Source organism: Miniopterus natalensis, chromosome 1, assembly GCF_054644295.1.
Source record: "Miniopterus natalensis isolate mMinNat1 chromosome 1, mMinNat1.hap1, whole genome shotgun sequence".
NCBI lineage: Eukaryota > Metazoa > Chordata > Mammalia > Chiroptera > Miniopteridae > Miniopterus > Miniopterus natalensis.
Window position 1 is genome coordinate 19,949,144 of NC_142081.1, and position 25,417 is coordinate 19,974,560.

At 45.9% G+C, this 25,417-nt stretch overlaps 1 protein-coding gene across 2 annotated transcripts in view; it reads right to left on the bottom strand.

Moving 5' to 3' along the window:
* Positions 1 to 25,417, bottom strand: part of FLVCR2 (FLVCR choline and putative heme transporter 2) — a 53,931-nt gene that overhangs the window by 16,094 nt on the left and 12,420 nt on the right. For both annotated transcript variants that reach the window (XM_016208692.2, XM_087818986.1), the window contains exons 2-3: positions 6,888 to 7,029; positions 4,291 to 4,431 (exon numbers count right to left, since the gene is read on the bottom strand). In XM_016208692.2, the coding sequence (XP_016064178.2) occupies positions 4,291 to 4,431; positions 6,888 to 7,029 (283 nt within the window). The remainder of the gene's footprint in view (positions 1 to 4,290; positions 4,432 to 6,887; positions 7,030 to 25,417) is intronic.

The following is a 25,417-nucleotide window of genomic DNA, read 5'->3' on the forward strand; positions in this document are numbered from 1 at the left end:
TCAAATTTGAGACCCACTGGCTCAGCTAGACTAGTGTGGTTTAGTCATCCTGAACTCCCAGGCAGCAAGGAGACTGAATCAGGGCTAAGACAGAGGTGGGGGTGGGGGGTCAGGAGTATGGGAGTGGAGAAGGTGATCACCCGGGAAGGCTGCCATTCTTTCCAACTGTTTCTACAGGAATTAGGAATTAGGGGCTTATGTATAGTTTCTGAATCTATCTTTAGTCTAGGTGTCCCTGCCCATATTGTTGAAGGCTACCAGGCACGGTTAAACAGCACAAGTCCACTCCACCGCCCAAACCAAGGGGTTCAGCATCCCACAAGAAGGGCAGGAATGAAACACATGCTCTTCCCTGTGAGTACCTCTTTACAGGAATACAGGTTACTGTGCTATATGCAGGTATGTTTAGGCCCAACAAGTTAAGTCTGCCGAGTCAGGGCCGTACTCCTGTGAGAAAATGTGATCTCCCCTCAGAGGCCTGGTAATTCCTGATATCATTCCCCAGAAGAAGTACCAGTCACTGAAGAGGTGGGCTTTAGGAAGGCAGAAAGAGATCGTCATCACTCTGATTCTCTCCTTTGTCAAGAGCAGTTTTTTCAAACTGTGGTCCAGAGACCACTGGCATTAGAAGGCCTTAGAGTTAAAAAAAAAAAAAGCAGATTCCTGGGCTCTGCCCTGGGCCTACTCAATCTGAATCTCCAGGAATGGGGCTAGAAATCTGCATTTTAACAAAAAATAAACAAACAAAAAACCCTGACATTTCTTAAATTCTCTGGAGTTTGGAAATAAAGGACCTTGGGAATACTGAAGACCAATGGCCAGGCCCAGGCTCCAGGTGTGGGGTTAACATGGAGGCAGCTGGGGTGGGAAGGGGCTTCAAGACCATGAGAATGACCCCATAACATACCTACTTTGTAGGTTCTCAACCCTGCTGCATACCAGAATCGCCTAGAATGCTTGTTAAAAGCAGATTTCCAGGGGTGGACCCAGAAATTCAAATTATCTTCCAGAAGAGAAGCATGGAAATCTTTGCACACTTCAATGGAGCACCCCAGGGAATTCTTTCACTAGGCAAGCCTGGGAAACACTGATCCCAGGTCCTATCTCTGTGTTCTGGTTACTCTGGGTTCATTTCCCTTTTGTCCTTCCTGAATTTGTAGCAAACCCTTGTTTTTTTTTTGTTTTTTTTTAGAGAGAGAAAGGGAGAGGGTAGAGAAGGAGGGAGGGGGAGAGAGAGACAGAGAGACATCAATTTGTTGTTCCACTTATTTATTCATTCACTGGTTGCTTCCTTTATGTGCCCTGACTAGAGATTAAATCCACAACCCTGGACACTAAGCAACTGAGTTACCTGGCCAGGGATAAAGGGCCCTGTTTTAAAGGGCCAGCATGACCTCAGCAAAGCTCCAGGGAATCACAAGTATTTTATACCTCCTCTTAAGCCAAGATCTTAGAGGGGACACAAAGTGTCCCCCCTAGGCCCATGTAAGTGAGGCAATGGTGAAGCCCTTGAGAGCTCCAAGGGAAGGTATCCTCAGGACACACCGGTGACGCTGAATTCAGATGCCCAGCATGGAAGAGTATTCAGAAGCCCTGGAGGCAAGACTGGGAGATAACATGGAAAAATATTCCCTTCAAGGACATTCTTTAAAGGGGGAGAATTTTTTAACATGGCAACTATGCCATCGCCATTGATGAAAAAAGATTAGAGAGGCCTTGTGAAAGCAAGACCTAGAGACGCAAGGAGAAGGTAGCAAAGAAGGTTCTTTTCTTCACCACCCTCCCCCCCATGCACATCACATGACCTGCCCCATCCCCACACTGTTAGACCCTCGGGATCTGGTTCCAGTCCCATCCTCCTGCATTGCCAGACCTGGAGGAGGGAGAGTATTTTACTAGGGTAGGCAGTTTCTTCTTCTTGCGACAGTTTGGCAACATCAGGCACAAACCCACTTCTGCACCTCCTCCCCCCTAAGTGAGCTGCCAGGTTTAAAAAACAAAAACAAACAGCATGCCCGGTTACATCTGAATGTCAAAAAATGAATAACTTTTGCCTGCTGGGCGTGGCTCAGTGGCTAAGCATCAATAGACGTAGGATCCAGGAGATCGCAGCTTGATTCCCAGTCAGGGCACATGCCTGGGTTGCAGGCTCGATCCCCAGCAGGAGGTGTGCAGGAGGCAGCCGATCAATGACTTTCTCATCATTGATGTTTCTATCTCTCTTTCTCCCTTCCTCTCTCTGAAATCAATAAATATATATTTTTTAAAAAGAGAGAGAATGCATGTAAAGCCCTTCACATGGTGCCTGGCACACAGTAATGGCTCAATAAAATTATTTTCAAATCTGCGATTAAGCCTAAGAATCATTCCCTGTTGGCAAAGAGCCTTGTCTCCAAGTCCAATTCTCTACCACGGAAATTAGGCTTGTGATTCTCTGAAACGAGTACAAACATTCAGATTAGTTTAACTCCCTCTCACTGAGACAATCCCAGGCCTTTGAGAAAAATGTTAATAAATTCTACCTATAAACAATAGAGTCGAATACTTCCAGAGACTCAGAAATGAATTGCTTTGTCCATCAACCCACATGAGCCAGCTTATTATTGGGATGAATACAGAGATACACTAAGAACTGAGAAGCTTGGGGAGAATGAGGATGGAGACCCAAGACCTTGAAGGCTCACCTAGTTTTATCTAGAGCTATTCCAGATGAGAGGTCACCTAACTGTCGTGTATGCCTGAAAAATTTAAGTGTGCCTCTCTACCCCAGGATGATGCTATCTCTTATCAATGCTTTAGCAGATAAACACTTTAATTGAGATAAAGGGCACTGGTAAGTCTAAAATGAAATTGACACAATTTTAGGAAGGACTATAGGCAGTTATGTAACAGGCATCAAGAGTGCAGGTGTTGGGAGTTAGACAAACCTGTATCTGAATTCTGGCACTTAAAAGCTATGTGATCTTGAGCTTTGTTACCTAATCTCTCTGAGTTTTTTTCCTCATAGGTTAAATGGGGATAGTTATAGCACCTACCTAACCAGGGTGCAGGGGAAGTTAAGTAAAAGTATACGTGAAAAGTCTTGGCACATAGTAAATGCTACTGTTATAAAACACAGAGTTTATGAACCTATAGAGAACATAAGGTTATAGTCAACTGAGGTTTCACCACGAATAAATCATGTTAAACCAATCTCATTTTTTCATACTTGTATCATTCCTGAGTATGTTACACAGTTGTTGACTCTTGATTTTAAACTAGCCAGTGGGTTAAATGGTCAAATGCAGGATGGATAGCAGGACAGCTGGGTGGATCTCTTTAATGGAATGCCATGAGGTTCTGTCCTTACCCCATCTGGTCTAAAATTCTTATTAAAGGTTGGAAAGAAGATGCAGAAAGCACCATACTGGAGAGGCAGGCCAGTATACAAGGGTAAAGATCAGAGTTTATCTTACCAAAAGCCAACAAAGTGACATGAAAGAGGGATATTGTCTTTAATTCAGATAAAAATAGGAGTCAATGTGTCCAGCCAGAGTGGCCCAGTGGTTAAGCCTCAACCTAGGATCCAGATCACAGTTCGATTCCCGGTCAGGGCACACGCCCGGGTTTCGGGCTCGATCCCCAGTCGGGGGTGTGCAGGAGGCAGCCGATCAATGACTCTCTTTCATCATTAATGTTTCTATCTCTCTCTCTCCCTCTCCTTTCCTCTCTCTGAAATCAATAAAAACATATTTTAGGAAAAAAAAAAAAGGAGTCAATATTAGAAGACGAAGGAAGATTGGTTGGGGAGTAATTCCTGTGGCAAGACTCATTTATGCATGCATGCATTCATTTATTAATATTCATTCACTCAGTAATTACAGAAGTATCCACACCAGGCCAGCCACTGCTGCTGATGAAAAGATATAACAATAAAAGATGAAAAGACATAAAGCCTCCCTGCTCTCAGGGAGGTCACTGTCCAATGAGAAGACAGACCTGGAAATGGAACAGCACAGTAAGAGAGGAAAGATCACCTAATACTGCACTGCTTTACAGCAGTGATACTGAGAAAGACTTGGAGGATCAGCACGCACTCGTCAGACAATCTGATATGGGAAAGAATGGTTTTCCAGGTAGATTTTACAGAACCTGCAAAGGCCCTGAGGCAGAGCTGGCTGTTCTGGTTGACCCTAAACAATTATTTTACATGCACGTTTGGGATTTGAAAAAAGTAAGATGCACAGACACATCAGGCCTTTGGTCTCATGTTCCAGTTCAGGTCCACTCCTGGACACATCTGCACCTTACCATAGGTGATGACAAGCAGCACGAAGTTGAGGTTTTTGAAGAGCCGGCTGACGCACTTTAAGTACGAAGTATCAGGTATTGCCAAGGAATAGCTCAGGGACTGGGCCCTGCTCGGGGGATGTTTAGGCTTCTCCTTGAATACTGGAAGGAAAGAAACAGAGAGATCACTGAACGTCCCTGTGGTTATACCCCAGCAGAGCGACACATGGACAAGAGCTGGTTCCATCACCTGAGAAGGAGCTAGGGCTCAAAAGGAAATATTAATTCTTCAATTAAATCCTTTACACTGTTAAAGCTGCTTTTCACTGTCTATGGCTGAGCGAGTAGTCTAGTGATTACTTTTTCTTAGTGGCCTCTGGACAGCTGCAGCCATTGGGGCATTGTTCAAGGATCAAGGAGTCCCATAATAACTAGCAAAAAACACACTGCAGAGCCCTGCTGGGCGTGGCTCAGCGGGTGAGTGTCGACCTAGGATCCAGGCGATCGGGGTTCAATTCCTGGTCAGGGCACATGCCCAGTTGCAGGCTCGATAATGACTCTCTCATCATTGATGTTTCTAGCTCTCTCTCTCCCTCTCCTTTCCTCTCTCTGAAATCAATAAAGATATATTTAAAAACACACACACACACACACACACACACACACACACACACACACTGCAGAGCACTGAAAAAAACACAATAGTCACACATGGATAGAAAGGAAATGAGAGCTGAGGTTTAGGATTAGTGAGGCCAGTTAATGGCTTAGCACCAGAGCTCTTCCCAAGGGGAAAGGAACTGGGTTGCCCCTGCTTAGCACATAGCTTGGCACAGGGCAGTCCACAGATATTCCTGGGTAAGTGAAAGGATCTACTATTAAAAAAACCTCAATTTCATTCCTAGTTTTTCAGTCTGAATCAGACGTGTTCCTCACAGAGCTAGAGGATTAACACAGGCTCCTGTGGGAGTGGCTGCTCTGATATGAAGAACTGGGGAGGGACAACAGGAATACCACTCCTTTTATATTCTATTTTCAGTACAATTAGTACAATCAATTTATCTGCATTGATTGCTATCCAGTTCTCTGGAGAGGTCAGTTTAACCAGTTTTTTTTGGCTGAACTAATTCCCCAATTGGGGGCCCATTCCCCCATGGGTCCAAGCAGGCATCATGTGCCCCCCACCCCCCACCCCAGGAGAGCATACCTTCTCCAGTTAAAGGAAGCTTTGGAAAGGTTTAATGTCTTGTAGATCAAAGGCTCCCACTCCCCTCACCCTGCCCCTCTGGAAAGCCCTCCAGCCCTGACTTCAGAGCCCAGCTTCTTTGTTCTCCAGAAGCAGTCCTGGATCATTTCTCCTGGATAACTTCCTGCTGTTGGGAACCTCTCATTCACTGTCTTGCCTGTTCCCCTCCCCTTCCATCCGGGAAAAGAGAGCAAGGCAAGGGATTGATTTCTGCAACAGCAGGTGCTTGCTCAAGGACTTGGCAACCACAAACCAGAATCCAGATAAGCTCTTTCAGTTCTTTATTCAGTGAGCTACTACCTGTGGTTGATAATAAAATGCCAAAAGGTAGAAATGTCCTACCTCCAGGATTTCAACTGCAAAGAGCCAGGACCTCACCTGCCACAAACTCAAGAATCTGAAGCTTACAATTTGAAACTTGAAGCCTGGCTAAGTAAGAGGATCCCTGGCTGGATTTTCTTTCCTGTTCTCACCCACCACTCTACAGCTTCTACCTTTCCAGGAACACCAAGTCCTCTGTCCAAGACACCAGGCAGCCCTTTCTCAGCCTGGACCCAGTGGGGGAGAATGACATGGTGACAGCAGTTGAATAAGGTAAATGATTATAAAACTGGCTCTGAAGGTGAGGCCAGAAGGAAGGAAGGAATGAAACCTCTAACATGAGTGAAACTTACGGGTATTAGGAAGAAAACTGGTTAACCTTTAGACAGTGACTAACTGAAAATGAAAACCTTTACTCTATTTCTGAATTTATCACAGCCCATATAATATCATTCAGATTATAAAGGAGGATATAAAATTATATTGTCCATCAAGAGTATGGTGTTGAATGGTATCTAGACTTGTGGTGGTGATCACTTTAAAGTGTACACAGATGTCAAATTAGAATACTGTACTCCTGAAACTTACAGGATATCTCTGCCCCTTACAGGCTATCTAATCTTGAACAATTTATTTAACTCCCCAAAGTCTTCCTCTGTTAAATGGGACTGATAATGGTACCTCCGCTCACAGGGCTGTTGAGGATTACATGAGATCAGGCATGAAGAACACAGGGCCTGTGCTATCATAAGTGCTCATGGGGCTTCTTCACCAAGGGAATCAGCAGCCTGACCATTAATTCTGGTGAGGTCGTATGGGGAAACAGTTTAATTACAATTAAACCTCTACTGAGCCACTAACAGAGTGCACAAGACCAGCTAGCACTATATTGGGGGCAACTGCTCAGGCGAAAGCATTTGAATACCATTAGAAGCCTGGCCTTCGGTTTCTGTACATGTCCACTGTATTCTTGGGCCATGTGCACAAGGGCCTCGCTCAAACCAGAGCCTCCCTGCCTTCCCACCCCCCAGCAGTCTACTAAGGAACTTACCAAAGATGACAAGGATGAAAAGCAGAGTGGCGACACCTGCTGTTATGTAGAACATGATGCTGATGTGGTAGGCAAGCTCGTCCTGGTCTTCGACATTGGGTACCAAAACGGGAGGGACCAAGAACCCAATGGCAATTCCAAGCTATAGAAGACAGAGACAGTCGATTACAGTTACCAATGGCCAAGAGGTAATGGCACAAATTTTTAAAATCTCCTAGTAAGAAACACAATCCCGGTCTTTCTTAAAACCTAAACAAGGGACTGTTTCCTCCTCGAGACACCAGAGAGAGCTTTCTTTTGATTGACACCTCAATTCACATACATCCCTGACCACCCTCACCACCAATACCTATTGAAAAAAATTGTAATTGGGATTCTCAATGCAGGCCAGCCCTTCTGCAGCTACACACTAATGAACAATGGTTCCTATATTCCCATCTCTATGGTACAGTAAAACAATGTTGACTTTCCTTGTGTCATTTAAATTCTTGATTTCAGTGACTCTGTTAACCAGGAGCTCAAAGACCAGCTAGAGGAAAGTTGAAAACTGCTACACCCTATAATCCCAAGGACTTGGATTCAATAAGACTCGGAAGCCTAAAGTTATTACCACATTTACAAACAGGAAAGCTTAAGTTCATTGTGTAAATAACTTAGCAATTGACAAGGCATCTGTGGTATAAAGTTATATGCAACTGCATGCATTTATACACACAGGATATGGGTAAACTGGCAATAATCACACCCCCCCCCCAAGAAGTTAAAACATCTCATATCTGCCTTAGAGTTCAAACTCTGATAACCTGACAGATAATGTGACTTGGGTGTTTCCGAGGTCAGAAATGCTTTGATTCAGGAGTGGCTAGCTGTGTCACAACTCCCAAAGCCCTCTGCCACATGTAAGACCAAAGCAGAAACTGAAAATGGCCCACGAACTCAGGCAAGCTTCAAGTTCCAAGAGTGAAAGAAGATAAGCTGGTCAGGAGTGGGGGCAGGGTGGATGGGGTCAATGGGGGGGAAAAACAGGGACATCTGCAATACTCTCAACAATAAAGATACATTTTTAAAAAGATAAGTCTATTGTCTTAAGGTGCCACTTTTCCTTTATTGTACTTGGAAGAAATTATAGGTAGAGAAGCAATTTGCTTTCATTCCACACTATAATACCATTCATCAGCTGCCAATCTGCTGATGACCCTGATTGGTTTTCCAGCCTGTCAATTATAGCCACTCAGGATGGTCACTACTGGTTCCCAGCTCTGCAATATTAAAAGGTATCACCTATAGGTCCAGTGTAGGGTTCTTTCAATGTATGCCAATCTATAATCAATAAATCAAACAGATCTTTAAAGCATCTATTATGTGAAAAGCATTCTGCTAGATATTTTGGGAGGTACCAAGACGTATATGGCAGAGTTCCTGCCTTCAAGGAGCTTTATATGATCTAGTGGGGCAGGGGGGTTTGAAACAAAGATTAAAAGATAACACAAATAATGATAATTGTGTGTGGAAAGGAATGTTATCATCTGGAAGTCCTTTTGTCATCCTCTACTACAGAGTTTTTCAACTGATGAGCCGCAAGAATTTTTAAAACATGCAATACCTGACTATTTTCGTCAGGGGCACTGACCTCTTTCCCTTAGACTGTCAAATAATAACATGACAACAGCCAACACAACAATAGTCATCGAGTGTGAATGCCCTGTCTTGAACCACAAATACGTAAGTCATATAATAAAGTTGCATTTTATTGGTAATGTCGAATAAGGTTGCGTCTGATTGGTTAATTCCTGGTACCAGAAATCCTTACATACAAGTATAGGCACCTGATTTTTTAAAAAATCACTTTGGAGCAAAAAGGGTAGGTAATTACTACTATTACTGTTTTTGTAAAACAATCAAAATTATACCTATTTTTTTGTCAGATTGGCAAAAAATATATTTTTTGCTGTACTGCAGAATTTTAATAATTAGCTTACATGTGCCATTGGATGAAAGAGGTTGCAAAATCGCTGCTCTATTACAACCTAATTATTAGAGGGCCAAATGGAGGCTAAGCGAGATTAAGTTCTAGAGGTTAAGTGATTTATACAGGGTCACACTGAGCTCTAGCAGAGTTGAGAAGAGAAAACAGATCTCTCAGCCTCTCAGGCTAGCACCTCCTCCACTGGGCCTGGCAGCTCCCTCCTGGGCTAAGAGCCTTGACAAAGGCCCAAGTGAATAGGGCTTCTCCAGAAGAGAAGATATTTTATGTCCTTGGAATCTTCAGTCATGCTGATTGGTCAGAATCCAATCTGGTTTCTTCATTGCTGATGTGGAAAACTTTGAGTAAAAACCAACCTAGACAGCAAATGCAACCTTCACAGCTGGGAACCTGGGCCCACTGCAGGTCATATCTGGCTTCATTAGCACTTTGGAGGTAGAGATCTAGAAGTTAAATAGAACCCCCAAAGGGTCCCTTTTGCAAGAATGAGGAAAGTTATGGGACATCATCCAAGGCTCTGTGATTATTTCATTCCCAAAATGACCCTGATAGAGAATATCCTAATCCCCAGTAATCTTCTACCTTGAGAAGTAAGGATGGAGAGGCAGACTGGGAGACTCAGGGTTGTTTTGTTTTGTTTTAATTTTTATTGAATTTATTGGGGTGACATTGGTTAATAAAATTATATAGGTTTCAGCTATACAATTCTATGATACATCATCTGTATACTGTATTGTGTGCTCACCACCCAAAGTCAAGTCTCCTTCTGTCACCATTTATCCCCCTAACCCTCTTCCACCTCCCCCACCCCCCTTTCCCTCTGGTAATCACCAAGCTGTTGTCAGTGTCTGCGAGGTTTTTGCTTTTTTTGTTTAATCCCTTTGCCTTTTTCACTCAGCCCCCCAATCTCCCTCCCCTCTAACAGCTGTCAGTCTGCTTTCTCTATCTATGAGTCTATTTATGTTTCTATTTTGTTTAATTTGTTCATTAGATTCTACATATGAGTGAAATCATATGGTATTTGTCTTTCCCTGACTGGCCTATTTCACTTAGCATAATATCTTCCAGGTCCATCCATGCTGTTGCAAAAGGTAAGATTTTCTTCTTTTTGATATCTAGGTAGTATTCTATTGTGTAAATGTCCCACAGCTTTTTTATCCACTCATCTACTGATGGGCACTTGGGCTGCTTCCAAACCTTGGCTATTGTAAATAGCATTGCAATTAACACAGGGGTGCATGTATTCTTTCAAATCAGTGTTTCGGGTTTCTTTGGATATATTCCCAGAAGTGGAATCAATGGGTCATAAGGCAGTTCCTTTTTTTAAGAATCCTCACCCACAGAGTGAGGATATTTTTTCCATTGATTTTTAGAGAGAGGAAGGGAGGGGGTGAGAGAGAGAGAGAGAGAGAGAGAGAGAGAGAAATATTGATGTGAGAGAGACACATTGATTGGCTGCCTCCTGCACCCACTCCAACCGGGGACGAGGATCGGACCTGCAACCCCCGCCCCCATCCCCCTCCACCCCTCACGCACAGCGACGCTCTAACCACTGGGCAAGCCGGCCAGGGCAAGGCAGCTCCATTTTTAATTTTTTGAGGAAACTCCATACTGCTTTCTAGAGTGGCTGCACCAGTCTGCATTCCTACCAACAGTGCACAAAGGTTCCCTTTCCTCCGCATCCTCGCCACCACTTGTTGTTTGTTGATTTATTGATGGCAGCCATTCTGACAGGTGTGAGGTGATATCTCTTATACAACTCAGCAAAAAACAACACAATTTAAAAATTGGCAAAGGACCTGAAAGGCACTTCTCTAAAGAGGACATACAGATGGCCAGTAGACATATGCAAAGGTGCTCAACATCACTAATAATCAGAGAAATGCAAATTAAAACCACACTGGGAGACTCAGTTTTCATTTTTTCCTTTATGTTTTCTTCAAACTCAAGGGTGATATCTAAACACGGTTACAGCCTGGCCGGGCGTGGCTCAGCGGTAGGGCATTGACCTAGGATCCAGGAGATCAGGGTTCAATTCCCGGTCAGGGCACATGCCCGGGTTGCACGCTAGGCAGCTGATCAATGACTCTCATCATTGATGTTTCTATCTCTCTCTCTCTCCCCCTCCTTTCCTCTCTCTGAAATAAATAAAGATATGTTTTAAAAATAAATAAATAAATAAACAAACACTGTTACAGTATCACTGGTCATGAGCACTTCCAGAGAAAATGTCACAATTAAAAACACATCTGTGCAGCCTGAGGGCTTTGGGTAATAGGAAGACTCCACCACTTGTCTTTCTGGGTTATGCATTTGCCAGAGCAAAAATAAACCCAGAAAACCACTGGGCTGCATCCTGGATAAGAGTCCCACACTTAGCCCACTACACAAATACAACACTTTTAAGAGCCCTAGAACCATTCTCCCCACCACCATGGGGCAATCAACAAAGCCCCCAGTCACTATTGTATCAGATCCCGGGCACAAAGCTGCCCTCTCACGTGCTGTCTGGTTGTGAATATTCCCAGACTATCAACTGAGGACCCTGGGGCTTCCACAAAAGGCAGGGAGCTCTACGTCAACACCAAAAGAGGGCTTCAGTCCTAATGGAACAGGGCCAGAAACACTGGTCCCCATCTGAGCCCTTTGCTAGGACCCCAGGCACATCATCCCTCCTGTCCCAGGTCACTGGCAAGGCAGTCACTACTCTTCTTGGTAGGAGGCAACCACCTCAGCAAAACAGGTTCTCACCCAGCCAACATCATTCCTCCTATGCCCATCACCACCCCAACCTGCTATTCAGAAATGTGAACACGCTCTCAGCCCCAGGGCAGGGCCCCTACTGCCTCATTCCTTTCCCCTGGGCATATTCACCAGGTCAGAGCTGGGATGCATTTCAGCGCCCCCAGGAACTGGCTCCCTGAGGGTCAAAAATGTCCCCTTATTGGGTCAGCAGCTTTCCCTGCAGCAAAGACCCTCAGCTTAAAGGCTTACTTCAAACTTGGTCTCCCAATGACCTACTCTGGGGCTCACACCCGTATCATTCATTTTATTTTTATTTTTAAAATATATTTTTATTGCTTTTTAAAGAGAGAGGAAGGGACAGGGAGCGAGAAACATCCATCGGCTGCCTCCTGCGTGCCCCCTACTGGGGATTCAGCCAGCAACCTGGGCATGTGCCCTGACCTGGAATCCAGCCGGCCTTCTTTCAGTGCATGGGACAAAGTCCAACCAACCAAGCCATGCAGGCCAGGGTCATGTCATTCATTTTAAAATGAACCCCTCACCTTTCTTCCTTTCCACCTCAACATTCCTCAGAAACATCATCCCTCTAATACAGTGGCTATGATCTCGGGCCTCGGGGTCCGGCTTCCCAGTCTATAAAAGGTAGATAACACTGTCCAGTTACACCATCTAGCTCACTGGGTCATCACAAGGACTAACTGGGCTCATGTGAATGGAGCGCTCAGCGCAATGCTTGACACCGGACAAGGTGCTCACTCCCCATCTGCCAGCCCGGCTCTTCCCCCTGCGCACTCACACAGCCATGGGCTGGGCAGGAGAGGGGGCCCCGGGACACCCTGGTTCCCTTCTTCCTCCTTCCTTGGCTCCCTCCCTCTGCTCTTCCTCAGTTCCCTCAGTCACCCTTGACTCTGCTCTGTCCCATCCACTCTGTCCTTGGAAGCCCACTGGGAATCTAACCCCTGCCCTTCAAGCAACTGTGTTCTCTCCTCCAACGCGCTGCACAATGTATTCAGGTACATGGTTCCCGGCACTTCACTGACCACAAAGTCCATGCTCAAGGACCTTCAAGGAGCCAGCCCCTCAGAGGGAGCAGGGGAGCCCAAACCCTCGGGCCTGCTGTCCTTGCCGTTCCTCACCCAGTTCCAAGCCTCCTTTCCAGCCCACATCTGCCTACTTCCTCTGTGGCCCCAGTACTTGAGCCTGATGAGATGTTCACAATTCCAACCTTCTCACCGTCTAGCCTCTCCCTTTATCTAAGCACTTTCCTTTCTGGGAAAGGGCCCCCCCTCTTTGAATTTTTCAGAGATCAGCTGAAGGTCAGTTTTCCTTGATTATCCTAGTCAGGCATGATCTCTTTGCCCTAAACTCCTCTAATGCTTTGGTTTTCTGCCATTTTTCTGGCATAATCTGGTGCCTGGTAAACAGAGCAGGGGCTTACTCAACACATGGGTGTTGAATGAATGGGCTGGAGTTAACCAGCACATTAGAGAAACATCACTTCCCTTTGGATAAGCCATGAGCCCAGACCCACGGAAAGATGTGGTTGGAAATTTAAATCTAGACAAGGCTCTCCAAGAAAGTTTGCTATTTAAAAAAACATGGTTGAGGGTCCTTTTAAAATCAGAGTCACATGAAAGATAAATTGGGGTTCAATATAGATTTCCACACACTTAAAGCCCATCAGCCTACATGAGCCAGCTTAAAGCACACAGCATGATGCCACCACCACTATCCCTCCAAGGTTGTGACGAGGTACCACCTGTGTGTATCCACACATCTCTATGGACACTTGCAATGGTCTTAGAAAAGATTCATCTGAAGCTAAGGTTCATAGAGTACCACAGATGAGAAAAACTTCAGCTACACAGACAAATGTAGGAAAATGTTACCATATAAAGGGTTGTTTAAAGTCCATACAGATTTTTATGGGCATTAAAAATGCAATATTCCTAATTCCCATCCCATACAAAAGCATGCCCACATATTCCTGGGACTGTGACGCTTGACACTGGTGTGGACAGCACTGCCACCACCAGCAGGGAGGCTGTCACTGAAGCTCCGTCTCCGAGGACCACATCCCCATCGGGGATTATGTACGACGCTGGGAAGTGACTTCAACATTCACCGCCCCACTGTGTACTGATGTGCGCATTTAAACATCACAAAGACGGCTCCATTGAGGCACACATACACCAATCTCATCCTACAAATACCTCTCTCTCCTTGGTGTTACTTAGACGTGTGCTTACACCTCCAGTGAGTAACTAACCTGGGCAAAAGGATGCACGAACAGGGGCTCGAGCATCCCAATGTAAGGGACAGGTCAGCATGAAGCCGCTCTGCAGGAAAGCCACCTTTGGACCCCGTGGAGGAGGCTCAGAGGGCGGTCCTGGGACTGAGTCTGTGGATGTCCCAGAAACAAGCAGAAAGAGGTGGCTGCTGGCACTGAGACATTTACATTGAACAACAGTGTGATCATGGAAAACAAGCCCCCAGCCACCTAGGAACGCCAGGCAGCTCCTAGACCAGGGGTGGGGAACATCCAGCCTGCGGGTCATATACGGCCCGTGAAATCATTTGGTCTGGCCCTGCCAAGGCCTCACCAAACAGAAGCAGTTCCAGGCACCACATTAGGAGTGAGTTAATTAAATGTCTGACCAAATAGAACAGGCTAATTTTTAAGGTGATAATTTTGGTTTTTTTAAAAAATTTTATTTAATGTATCTTTATTGATTTCAGAGAGAAGAAGGGAGAGGGAGAGAGAGAGAGAGAAACATCAATGATGAGAGAGTCATTGATCGGCTGCCTCCTTCAGGCCCCCAACTGGGGATCGAGCCCGCAACCCGGGCATGTGCTCTGACCTGGAACTGAACTGAGATCTCCTGGATCCCAGGTCGATGCTCAATCGCTGAGCCACGCCCGGCCGGGCAAGTTGATAATTTTGCATGGCCTTCAAATGATGTTATAAATATCCAAATGGCCCTTGGCAGAAGAAGGTTCCCCACCCCTGTCCTAGACAAATGCCATGTTAAGCAATAATATGTACGCAAAGCCTGCTCATATGACAGTAGTTTTGAAATTCCCGAATCCAAGCCCTTGGCTTCTTTTGAAAAGGCTAACTCAGGACTGAGGAAGTAGCAGACCTTCAGAGACAAAAAGAATCCCATTGATTTGAGGGGAAATCACTTATGAAAGGGATTTAAGGATTTTAAAAGGTTAAGCAGGCCCAGCCGGCCGTGGCTCAGCGGTTGAGTGTCGACCTAGGATCCAGGTGATTGGGGTTCGATTCCCGGTCAGGGCACATGCCCAGGTTGCGGGCTCGATCAATGACTCTCTCATCATTGATGTTTCTGTCTCTCTCTCCCTCATCTTTCCTCTCTCTGAAATCAATAAAAAGATATATTTTAAAAAAAAAGGTTAAGCACTGGTCTCTCACAACTTAGGGAGCAGGGTGAGAGCTGGTCAACTCTAAACTTCCTTGAGCTCCCTCCTGTCACAGGGTTTGGACAAAATTGTGATCATGCTGGTGGTTTTACGCTACCTTGACACTCTTGAATTTCCTAAGTCCTAGAGGTTAGAGAAATGCTGGCAGCAGCAGCTACTGAAATTAGGATAGCCTGCTGCAATGCTTGACTCCCAGGGAAGGTAAGAATAGTAATAAGAGCTGTACATCATGCCACAGGGACCGTCCTAAGCACTATTAAGCACTAGGTATACACACACATTCCTTTAATCCCTATTTTAAAATTGAGGAAACTGGCATTAAAGTTGCTTGCCCAAGGTCAAATAACAGTAAATGATAAGGGTGGACTTCAAGTTCAGGCCATCTGTACTAGAGTCTGTACTCCTAGGCTAAAAACTCAGGTCCTGGCTATTATTCCAACTAGAAAGAAGGAAATGAATCCATAATGAGCTGCATGCTAAACGATTTGTCACGTTATTTCATTTAATCCCTCCCAGCAACCCCCTAAAGTTGGCATCATTATCTCTGGCTTGGTTTTTACAGATGACAAAACATCTGTAATTTGCCCAAGGTCACTCAGCTCCTAATGGCAAAACTGAGATTCAAACCCATAGCCGACTGACTCCAAATCCTTTGAACAGGGTGAGTGCCACAGAAGTCACTGCCCTCAAAGACCTGGCAGTTCCTCCAGTCTTACACACTCGATTCTGTAATTCAAGCACCTCCCCATATGTCTAGCTGTTGGAGGACGCAATGGCGATAGGTGTCTCCAGCCATAGTCCGTTTTTGTTTGCCACTTAGTTATACGCTATGGGATTTCTTGTTCTGACGTAATGCTTAGTTTGGGGTTCTTTCCCTGGAGGGTGTTGTCTCTCTAATTAGATTGAGGACAGGACGATTTCCTTGTGTGAAATCTCCCCACACGATGCCCAGCACAATGCCAAGAACAGAGAAGCTCAAACCTAATTCAGGCATTTCCAGTTTCCTCTACAGCAAACAAGTTGGGCACAGTAGCAATTTGATGTATTGCACGAGTTTACCACCAAAAGAAAGCAGATGCAAAGTGGATTGACACAGAGAAAACCTCAAACTTGAAGCACCCCAAGATAAGACATGGAAACCATTGAAATATAGGGTGATCAACTTCCTACTTCCAAACCCATACTCAGTGTTTATTGAACACCTAGTGAAAAGGAAGGGAGGAGGCAACAGAGGCAAGACGAACAGCTCATATCACCAAGCTTAAAGCTCTCTCATATGCCCTGATCTTGACCCACAGGCTTGGTGCTAGGTTTCCTCCTCATCTTTGGGAGGGGTGGGCAAGCTAACTGAAGAGTAGAGGTCCCCTAGCCTGTAAACAGAGAAGATGCTACATTTAGGGGAGGAGTCTGAGTTCTACAGAGAAATTAGTTTTTTATTAAGAATGAAAAGGAATGCTGACAAAGGGCTTTATTTCTTAGCTGAGCCTCACACTTGTGCCTGCTTTTAATCATCAACTCAGAAGGATCCTGGTACACACACTGCTCCTTTTAAGGGTCAATATTCCTCTTGAACTTGATCTCATGGTGACACCCGCAAAGGGTCAGTCTAGGTCTACATGAGGGCAGATGTGAAGCCTCCGCTGCCTACCCTTTCACCCAGAGAGCGAGTCACTGCTGGCTTTTCCACTCAAAGGTCCCTCTGATGACAGTGCTGAGGGCCAATGACCGTAGGCTGAAGGCAATTCCCCAATGACTCAGCTAGGAAAAATTAAAAATGAGGGGATGTCTTCCAAACCACCAGGCCAGCCAGAGTGGCAGAGTGCAGACCTAATTTTCTCCAAGTTTTTCATATCTGAAGTAGGCAACATGCAAAGCTCCACTCAAATGCTTTGGCATTTCCCACCAGCTCTATCCTAGATGCCAGCTCACAGCGGCCAAAAGACAGATCCTACTCTCCTGTATGTAGCTGCCTTGCTCAACTTTACCACGCCCTGCCTTTTGACAGATGGTGGTAGAGCAGCCCAGTCCAGAAGAAGCACCGCTTGTCTTCCTTGTCTGTGATGGCATATGCCGTCATTCATGTGACAGTAAATGTTTCTAATCCTCCCACATTTTCTTCTAAGTCTCACTGGACTTCTTGGTAGCACTTCCCACTTCTGATTTCCAGAGGTGAAACTCAGACCCAGGCAGTCACTCACAGGCAGGCTCTAGAAGAGTTGTTGTTTTCTGGGCTACCATGGGCCAGAGCCAGTTCCTCTTACTTTAGGGTGTGTCTCCAGAGACAGACAGGGTGGGCCTCATGTAGCTTTTTTTAAGATGCTAACTTCATAAATTAACCCTGCCTCGTGATCCCAGAGAGAAATGTGGAAAGGAAAAGAAGTCTAAACCTTGCACTGAGAAAATTATTAGTCACCCATATCTAACACCACCCCAAGAAAGCAGCACACCAGATTGGCCCTGTAAGTTAGGGAGTTATTCAGGGACCTACTTACACAAAAACATCTCCCAATGTCCTGCTCTGAAGGCAACCCTCCTCCTCTTTGTCCTGATATTTTCACCATTAGTCACTCCTTAAGGGACGACTTTACAGTCTAATCTTTCTTCCCTCAAACCTGAACTCAGGGACCTTTTCTCTCCCATTCACTGTTGCATCCTCAGAGCTTAGAATGTTGCATGACACAGAGTAGGTGCTTAATAAATATTTTTTTAACAAACAAATAAAGGCTATGGTACATTGTCTCAATAAAAAAAACCCATAGTTCCCAAGAACTGACTGTAAAAGGTAAGAGTGCTAAGTCCTATAAATGGAGGGTGTGGCTACTTCATCCAAGGTGGTCCTTCATGAGGCGAACAGGCCAAAGGGATGACAGCCTTTATCCACTGACTCTCGTTTGTTACATTACCTGCTGTCAATTGGGGATTCTCAGGGAAGCTGGCTGGAGGGGATATAATCCAGGGTAAGTAGTTCAAAGAGAGACAAAGACTGGATGGTAACCCATGTAGGAACCTATTTTCTTTTATCTGCTTTATTTTTGACATTTTTTCCTTTGACTCAAAGGGGCCTCACCCAGGGCCCTGACTTATCCGCCTCCCTCTCCTTTGCTTAATCATTAAGCCCTTAGGACAGCGAGGTTCTGGTTAGCATCCAGTAGTCTTAGGAACAAGGTCCTGAGTCTATTGACTACAGAGAGAGTTTTCAACCAAACTAAACAAAATATTTTGGCCTCAGTTGTGTTTTAGCTCCAGAGCCAGGAAAGAAGAACGATGCACAGGACAAATTCTTTTGAAGTTGGACAGGACAGAACAACTCCATGGCTGACATCAGGACCAGATGCAATGATCAATTACCCCCTACCCTAGCACCAACCAATCGGTAGAGACCATGACCTTAATTCCTTTAGTCACCACAATTATTTTTTTCCTACATAATCCATCTCCTAGAAGCCATCAGGAGGCCAGGTCTTCGAACATGAGCTACCTGTGACTCCAGGCATGGTACCATTTCCTTAATAAGTCCTTACTTTCTTGGCTGCAAACTCCTGTTCGTGTCCCACCGGGCTTTGATGTGTGCAGCCAAACAGACCCATTTGGTCTGGTAACAATGGCAAGGGGCCTGTGTGGGTTATTTGCAAGGGACAGAGACCTGGTGCAGGGTGGGGGCACCCTAGTGAAGGTCATGGATTTTTGTGGAGGAGCATGAGAATTCAGGGCTAGCCATTGCTGGGACAGATAATATGGTAACTACCCTCAACCCTAAGGAGAGATTAGAAGAACTCTGGGAGAGAAAACGCAGCATCTTCACAAGGACTATGTGAGCCCCACCTGTCCCGTTTGCTACCAGTGATCACTGACATTTGTGCGGTAAGGCCAGGACCACCAGGCCCTTAGAACACCTCTCACTCCCAGACCCTATCTCCTGATGGCCGGGACTGAATCAGTTCTGTGCTGTGCCACCACTTCCATTTTTCCTGCAGGAAGGGAGGAGCCATCCTGGGCACATACTGACTGAATTGCTGCTTTGTGCCAACCCTTGGCAAAAGGCCCTTCTTGGAATCAAAAGGAATCAGAATGCTCTGCAGGACTCCTGGAGCCACTGCATGGCTCAGCTCATAGGGAGCAGGTCAGCAGCGATGCTCTGGAGCCCAGCAGCTCTGGGAGAGGCTCCTACAACCAGAATGACCAGAGCTGATTCTGAAACAAAGAGCTGACTATAAAGATAAGAATGCTGAGTCCCATAAATGAAGGGTGTGGTCCCTAACCCAAGGTTGTACTTCACCAGATAGGAATGATTTGTGTATAGGGAAGCTCTTTCATTCTCTGAGTGTCATGGGGCAGTCTAGAGTCCTTTTTTTAAGGGCACTTAAAAGCTAATATTGCACAGTATTTCAATTTTCCAGGCACCACACATCCAGCATATAATCAGAGCCTCAAAACCACGCAGTGAATTAATAGCAGGATGCCCAAAGTTTAGATGAGGCAACAGAGCCCCAGGAGGGCACGATGGTTTCTCCACTTCATAGCTGAGTTTAAACAGCTTGCTGAAATCACAGAGTTTATCTGTGGTGACATAAACAGAGGGATTTCTGATGTCCCCATTTCTAGCCCTGCTCTCTTCCCACAGAACCTTGCTGAGCCACAAGGCACTGAGAAGATACATGTCCCAGGAGGACATGGTCTGAGACCCAGGAATGATTCAGGGTCTAAGGGGACTGCGGACAAAAAAGGGCTCTGCAATAAATCTGATCCAAAGTAACCTCACAGGGTACATCTGATCATAAATACTAAAAGGTCAAGTCATAGTAGGTAGTCATGACAATACCTATAAAAGGTTTATCTTTGCCTGAAGCAAGCCCAGAGGTTTATCTCTGCATGATCTTCCCAGGCTCCGCCCCTAGCTCAGCCAGCCCCTACCAGCTGTTGCTCTCCCCTAGAACAGGCTTCGAAGGCTTTGGAAGGGAGGAAGTAGGTGGGGGGATTTTCTCAGGGCAACCAGTTACGCACAGAAGGTGAGAAAGAGTAGTAAGGGAGTTGGATCAAGCTGCATTCTGCTCCTCCCCGCACCCCCACCCCCCTGAGGTCATGGCAAGCACAAAAGTTGCTCTGGAATCTTCCTTCGGCGATGAGAAAATAATGTCCTAAAGATAAAGTGTAAAACCAGAACCCCAGTCATCCATCTTTCCAACCAAATGTTCTCAGCCCCTACTGTGTGCCAGGAATGGCCTCTTCTGGCATCTGTTCTAGCAGTAAGGTGTTGGGAGGGCTGACCTCTATCTAGAAGGGTGGTGACCTGACCTCAACCTAACTCACCAGCAGAAAGAGTGGACAGGTGGGTCTGCTTAAGTTCCCAAAGTATGACACGTGGGAGAAAGATCAGTGAGCACAACATTCTAGGGGTAGCAGCTTAGATGAAAGAAAGTAGCTGATTCTAGAGACAGAAAAAATGCGTCAGTGCCCGAGTTTGGCAGGTAGAGAGAGTACAGAATTGGATTCAGTAAATGTTTGTGGAGGGCTTATTTGGTTTCAGGAGCTTTAACTTACAGACTTCCTCATCTAACTTTGGTGGCAGCTGTGAGGCAGGCTTTTTATTTTAATTTTTTTAATTGACTTTAGAGAGAAAGAGAGGAAAGGAGAGAGAGAGAGAGAAACATTGATTGTTGTTCCATTTCTTTACGCAGTCATTGGTTGATTCTTGTATGTGCCCTGACCAGGGATCGAGCCAGCAACCTTGGTGTATTGAGACGACGCTCTAACCAACTGAGCTACCCAGCCAGGGCCAGGCTTTCTTGTTACAGATAAGCTGATGCCCCAAGAGGGCAGGTGTCCTGCTGGAGAGGCCAAACACAGCTGCCAGCAGAGCCAGGTTCCATGGCTCCCACACTGGCATTCTCAGACCTACGTGGGCATCAGAATCGCCTGGGGGAGAACCAAAACCACAGGTTCCTGAGCCCCACCTCAGAGAGGCTAATTCCTTGGGTCTGCCCTTGTGCCCAGGAATCTGCATTTTTAACAAACACTATGTGATTCTGGTGCTGGAAGTTCATGGACCGACTACACTTAAAAACTGATTACTGCCCCAAGGAGAGAAATCGAGAGACAGTTTTCAGCAGCTGCTTTCCCAGCGTGTCCTAGGTAGGGAAGGTATGAGAGAAGTGCGTGCTCCTGCCTACATCCTCAGTAGAGAAGAAGTGGTCCTCTGAGTGAGCTCACTATGTGGCTCCACAAAGCTCTCCAGCACCAAACAGGAAGCCCAGGGCAAAGGTCTGAGGGGGTACAGACTGCTTGAGGGACAGCCACCATCCAAACAGCCCGTTGGAACGGGCCTTTGACAGGATGACCCAAGGCTGCTCACTTAATACAGCTCTGAATAGATGGACAGAACAAATGGCCTTGTGCACAGAGAGCTGCTCCAGAGCAACTGAAGGACACCCAACTATGTTAACAGTAATTTGGGTGGAAATCAGGAATTCTAGGGGAGAAGAGAGGGAAAAAAGGGGGAAAACCTAACCCCTGATCTTGCTCCAACTTCTGTGCCCCTCCCTTCTGGAGTGGCGGTGCTGTCCAATTAAAAGTGGTCTCCTGGAGCTGAAAGGGACTGTGCTCACCTCCTCTCTAGAGAAGAAATCAGATGGGATGGGAGCCAAAGCAAACACTGCTCCACAGAGAGGTTCTGAGACACACTGTTTACTTCCAAGAAGTTAGTAAGCAAGTGAAATAAATCCAGCCCTACCTCCCATCTCCCCCTTCTGCAAACATAGATGGCCCTGCTGCTATGGGCCCTCATGCTGGCTCAAGGCCTCATCTTGAATTGTGTCTGTGGGGTGGGGGCTGGGGGAGGTGGCTGAGCTAAGGTTTTTTGCACCGCATAAAAAAGAAAAGATGCCATAATGAGCTCAGAAAGTAGACGAGTCCGGGTGGGGCGTCAGAGCCTACAGGTTGCCCTCCCGCCTCTGAATGACTGAGCAAAGAGAAAGGTCCTTTGTCCTGCAGAATCAAGGGGAGATGTTCCATTGGGTTAAGTCTGGGAATGGTGCTGGACAGAAGTCAGGAGACAGAGAATGAAAAGAGAGGAAACACCAGCTTTCACCTTCTGCTACAGTTCATCATCGCGGATGGGCTTCCACCCTCATCATCATCCTGCAGTCCACTTGATGCTGTTTGATGTTGGCAGGTGGGAGGGGAGCGGGGAGGAGCTGAAGTCTAGGGAAGGACATCCTGTTAAGAGCATTGCTGGAAACAGATCAAGAACCAGGCACGGGAAAACAGCTGTGTCTACCTGATAAGCCTGGGCGCCCCACTTCCTTCAGTACAGCCTTAGATGTGTGGGGGTTGGGGTTGGTCTAGTATCTGTGTCATCCCAGAGACCCCAAAGTCTTCACCATAGACAACAGGTCTCATCAACCACACACTTGGAAACTAACACCATCTCCTAGCACCTGCAAACTTTTGGTTGAGCAGCTCTCAAGAGGGACAAGTTCCCATCAGGATACTGCCTGGAGACTTCCTGGGATGGCCCACCCTCCCCTATTCACCCAACATCTGGTCACTTCACTCCTTAAGAGCTGGCTATTACTATCACCCCCTCAGGGGAGCCCCACTGCACACACTGAGTGTACCCTCCCACATGCTGTGACCTCTTAGTGACCTGTGCACAGATATCCTTGAGCAGTTAGCTGTTGGCCTCTCGTAGATCGGGAACCCCTGCAGACAGGAGCCAACTATCTCTACTGGTGATAGTGCTGACAGCATCTGTTCTTCATTTACCATTTCTTGTCTGATAAACTCTGCTAGCTAAGGGCCCTCCACTTATTGTCTCATTTAATCCTCTCCTTTGTAATATTATCTCTATGTTACAAAAGAAGTCAAAACTTAGAAAAGATGCCCAGCTGGAAGTGGCTCAGTTGGTTGAGGGTCATCCTGCGCACCGAAAGGTTACCGGTTTGCCTGTTCAATTCCTGGTCAGGGCACATACCTGGGTTGCGGGTTTGAAGGCAACCAGTCGATGTTTCTCTCTCACAGTGATGTTTCTTTCTCTCTCTCTTCCTCTCTCTAAGCATGTTCTCAGATGAGGATTTTTTTAAAAAAGAAAAAAAACTTAGAAAGACACTTGTCCGAGAGTACACAGCAGAGCTAAAGATGATATTCTCAACCATCATGGATCTGGCATAGTCAAAGCACATAGTTAGGACTCAATAGTTCTTTTTCACTGAAAGAATAACATTGAGTCATAATCCTTTCCTCTAGCCACCTGAGCTCTCAATTAACTGATTGTCACTTTAATTCCTTTTGGGACATGGAAACCTATTTAATAATTTGTCCATCCACTTGTAAGCACCCATTATGCCCAGAGCCTTGAGATATAGGAGAGATGTATCAAGGTTCCAGCCCCCTGACAAGTACCCCATTCAGTCAGAAGAGGAGCTGCAGGAGGAAGGAAAGATGACAGAAAAGATAAAGAGGGGGAAACACAAACCACCAGAAAACAAAGGCTAGTACCCAGGAAATTCAGCAAGCAGAGACTGAGGAGGCGATGGCAGGAGGCGAGCAGCAGCCAGCCAGAAGGGAAAACCTCATAATCAGTGCAGGACTTGGGGGTGCTTCGGGGAGGTGCAGTTGGTGGTGATAGTAAAATATACAACAGTATAAAATTTGCCATTCTGACCATTTTTGACTGTACAGTTCAGCGGTATTAAGTACATTTACATTATTGAGCAACCATCCCCTCCATCTCCAAAACATTTTTCATTTTCCTAAACTGACTAATTCTCCATTCTTTTTTCCCCTGCCCCTGGCAACCACCAGTCTACTTTCTGTCTCTATGAATTTGACAATTGTAAGTACCTGTGGTACAAAAATATATATATTTGGTCTTTGTCACAGTTCCTGGCACAGAACTCTAAAATTAATGTTTGGAATTTCTTGAGCAACTGAAGTGTCTTTTGTTATTCACAAGGAGCCCCTCTCCATCGCATCTGAATTTAAGCTAATGGGTCACCAGAAGACCTAGTGATTAGAGTTTGGGAACTTTCAATCACACTCTCCCCCCACCTCTGAGGAGGAGAAAGGAGCTGAAAATTAAGCTCTGTAAGAACTCTTGAGATATTAAAGATGGTGGAGGACTGAGCTACCCTGACACTCTCCTGGGACCAAACTGGAATTACAACTAAAATATAGAAAAACCATCCTGAATAATCAACTGCAACTGAAGACGATCTGGAAAACACCCTCATAACCCAGGAGGAAAAGTGGAGACAGCATAGAGACTGGTAGGAAGTGCAAAGAAGGCTGGCCGGGCTCCCGCAGGCAGCAGCTGAAGGTCCGGAGGGAGATCTCAGCTGTGGGTGGTTCCCACTGAGGACTCTGGGGCCTAAACCCTAAACTGGGCTTCCCAGGCAAGAGCACCAGAACTGAGAAAGGTGCCCACATAACATCTGGCTGTGAAAAGCAGCCGGGTTTCCATCTGCCAGGGAGAGACGGCTGGAAATGCAGGCACCCTCTTAAAAGGGCCAATGCACAGAGTTCGTGCGCAGCCACTCACCTTGGGCTCCAGCAGAGGGAGGGCAGAGGGGACTGGAGCTGTGTGAGGAGAATCTAGGGTTGTGGGCCCTGGAGATAGAGCTCAGAGGGCACCCCTCTGGATTCCTGTGCCAAGTCATTCCCCCATAGTGCAGAGGCAGACATTTACTTTCTAAGCAGCTTCTGCCTAAGGGGGAAGCAATTGCCTCACCCTGCTGGAAAACCTCTAGCCCTACCCCTGTGGAATTTCTACAGCCTGAGACTAATAAAGAGAATCAGGTTGCAGGCAGAGGCAAACTTCAGAGTGCTTTGAGTCTTTGCCTGATCTGCTTCTGGACCTAGGCCTTGGAAAAGCAGACTTTGGTGTGCATCTTGATCCTGTCCAAATCCTCAACAGAGGGGACTTCAAACTGTGGGTTGCTGATAGCTCCAAACAGGGTACTCAAGGCCAGTCACAAACAGCGTCTGACATTGGCCTGCACCAGAGACCATCCAAAAAGGCTGAGAGTCCTAGCAGGCCTACCTAATAGACAGAAACAACCCAAATAGGCATCCAAAACGGGGAGACAAAAACAAGCACCAAACGAAAAAACAAGAGAAGTCTCCAGAAAAAGAGCTAAATGAAATGAAGATAAGCAACCTATCAGATATAGAGTTCAGAATACTGATTGTAAGGATGCTCAACAGCATGAAAAAAAATATGGAAACTATGAAGGAAAATAAGAATGACATAGCAGAAATAAAGAATGCATTGGAAGGAATAAACAAGAGATTAGAGGAAGCTGAGGATTGGATCAGCGAACTAGAAGATAGGTTAGAAAATTATCACTCAATCAGAGATCCA